Source organism: Bombina bombina, chromosome 1 (genome assembly GCF_027579735.1).
Source record: "Bombina bombina isolate aBomBom1 chromosome 1, aBomBom1.pri, whole genome shotgun sequence".
Classification (NCBI taxonomy): domain Eukaryota; kingdom Metazoa; phylum Chordata; class Amphibia; order Anura; family Bombinatoridae; genus Bombina; species Bombina bombina.
In genome coordinates, this window is record NC_069499.1 from 304,599,689 (window position 1) to 304,602,352 (window position 2,664).

The window sequence follows — 2,664 nt, forward strand, 5'->3', positions numbered from 1 at the left end:
CGCTGCTTAAAGGATCAGTCAATACTTTAGAGTTGCATAATCAACAAATGCAAGATAGCAAGACAATGCAATAGCACCTAGTCTGAACTTCAAATGAGTAGTAGATTTTTTATAACAAATTTCAAAGTTATGTATATCTCCACTCCCCTTGTACCATGTGATAGCAATCAGCCAATCACAAATGCATATACGTATAGTCTGTGAATTCTTGCACATGCTCAGTAGGATCTGGTCACTCAAAAATTGTAAATATAAAAGACTGTGCACATTTTTTTTTTTTTTTTTGGATAATGACAGTGGGAAAAAAAGAGCATCTTTATTAAGTACAAACAAAAAATAAGAAGACTATAGATGAAACAAGGGGGGAGGGGTAGAAAAAAAAAGTATTTAATTTTCCTTGAGAATATCCTGTTCTCTTTCTGCTCTCAGATAATTAAAATAGTTGACATGGACATTCAGATTTCACCTTTTGTATCTCCCCATTTGCAAAATGAAAAATCTTGTCCACACTACACAAAAAATGTAGATGTAATGCACCCTTCTATACAGTAATTAAAACATTTGCAAATTTCTAATAACCCATGACACTATTATACACAGCACTGTGTATTACACTAAAACATTATATAGCAATAAATCCTGTCTGGTATAGAAAAAACAAAAATCTTCAAGAACCACCAAAACCCTTTGAACACATTTTCTTTAAAAACGAATAAACATTTGTATTAGTAGTGACTTGAGACTTCAAAAAGGTAAAACATGAATTACAAGATAATAGGACATGTACTTTAAAATAAAATTCAATATAGAATACAAATGACATGAATCTGCTTTCCAAAACATGTAGATCACTTATCAAATTGTCTAACTGAATAAAAATATAAATAAGTCTTTTTGGACCATGTCTATTTTTTAGCATAAGTAATTTTCATAGCATGAGATGGCGTAATCTTGAATCCTTGAAGTGCATCACGTGCAGATCCAGCCTGCGTTTCATCCTCAAACTCTACAAAGGCAATATCATGTCTACCAGGTACCAAACGTACTTCTTTGAAACCAGGGAACTGGTTAAATAACATAGAAAGCATGATCTCATTGGTCTCTTCTGGCAAGTTATTGAGGAAAAGAATGTAATTGGGTGGGTTGTCCGGCACCGGTTCAGTCGGTGGCAATTCAGGTGAAACGTTATTTTCATTTGGTGTCGGCACCTGCGCAGGCTTTTTATTTGCTGCGTTAGCTGCCTGTTCTTGAGCTTTAGCCTTTTTCTTCTCTTTCTTCTTGTCTTTATCGGAGAATGTGCCACGCATCTTGGCAATTACATCAGAGTCTGTTTTTGCATACTGAAGGCGTATTGCTTTATTATAAAAAGGGAATCCTTGTAACTGCCTTAAAGCATTTGTAGCAGAGGCAAGCTCTTTAAATATCACAAAAGCTTGTCCTCTCATCTTCATGGTCTTTAATGCCACAATATCCATGACATGGCCAAATTGTGAGAACAGCGCATACAAAGACCTCTTCAGTTCATCTTTTTTAACTTTATCACTCAGGTTGTTGATGTATACTGTATGATTCGGTCGAATATCCATGACTAGACAAACACACACGTTTGCTCCTACTGTGCGACGCCAAGTTACAGACGCACAGTATTTTGCGGCAGTAGTAAGTCACATGAGGGATGATGCGGCGGCCATCTTTAATAAGGGCGTCAATTTCGTTTGCTGTATGGCATTTTTGTTTGGGAGAATGACCTATATTTATTTAGTGAACTAGCAATATGTTTCTTTTTAAAAATTGAAAGAAAATAATCGTCAGGGTAGAATGAATAATCGAGTAATCCAATGCAGGTTGCAAATCTGTGTGAAATATTGGTTATTAAAGTTTTGATATTTTGAACGCTTTTGGTTTTTACAGAAATGTATTGTTCTCCGGTAGCTAAAAATGCATTCTAGAAAAGACTGGCGTATACTGCTATTCCCTCATTTGCAAAAACGGTTTTGTTCGGCATGATCTGCAGTACACATGCATAGTTGCCAACATTTAAAAAAAATTTCCAGGGACACTTTGCAGCAGAGCAAGCAAGCGGGTTACTGGAGTATTGACCGACTGTGCACATTTTTTTTATTGGAAGAAAATTGGAAAGTTGTTTAAAATTACATGCTGTATCTGAATCATGAAAATTTTATTTAACCTGAGTGTCCCTCTATTGGCTGATTGGAACAGCCAATAGAATGCGAGCTCAATCCTATTGGCTGATTGGATCAACCAATAGGATTGAACTTCAATCCTATTGGCTGATTGCATCAGCCAATAGGATTTTTTCTACCTTAATTCCGATTGGCTGATAGAATTCTATCAGCCAATCGGAATCTAAGGGACGCCATCTTGGATGACGACACTTAAAGGTACCGTCATTCAGTAAGAAGACTATGAATGAAGAGGAAGCTCCGCGTTGGATGTCTTGTAGATGGACCCGCTCCGTGCCGGATGGATGAAGATAGGAGATGCCATCTGGATGAAGACTTCTGCCCGTCTGGAGAACCACTTCGCCCGGCTTGGATGAAGACTTCTCCCGGCTTCGTTGAGGACTTCGGCCCGGCTTGGATGAAGACGTCTCCTGGTAAGTCGATCTTCAGGGGGTTAGTGTTAGGTTTTTTTTAAGGGTGT

The 2,664-nt window shown here is 37.5% G+C and overlaps 1 protein-coding gene across 1 annotated transcript; it reads right to left on the minus strand.

Annotated features, from left to right (window-relative positions):
- Positions 1 to 296: 296 nt before the first annotated feature.
- On the minus strand, positions 297 to 1,638 carry LOC128637541 (U2 small nuclear ribonucleoprotein B''). The gene has a single exon (XM_053689796.1). The coding sequence runs from the start codon at positions 1,584 to 1,586 to the stop codon at positions 906 to 908; it is 681 nt and encodes a 226-aa protein (XP_053545771.1). The 5' UTR covers positions 1,587 to 1,638; the 3' UTR covers positions 297 to 905.
- Positions 1,639 to 2,664: the final 1,026 nt, after the last annotated feature.

Coding starts and splice junctions, on each gene's coding strand:
- LOC128637541 (XM_053689796.1), bottom strand. CDS start 1,586: ATGGATATTCGACCGAATCATACAGTATACATCAACAACCTGAGTGAT.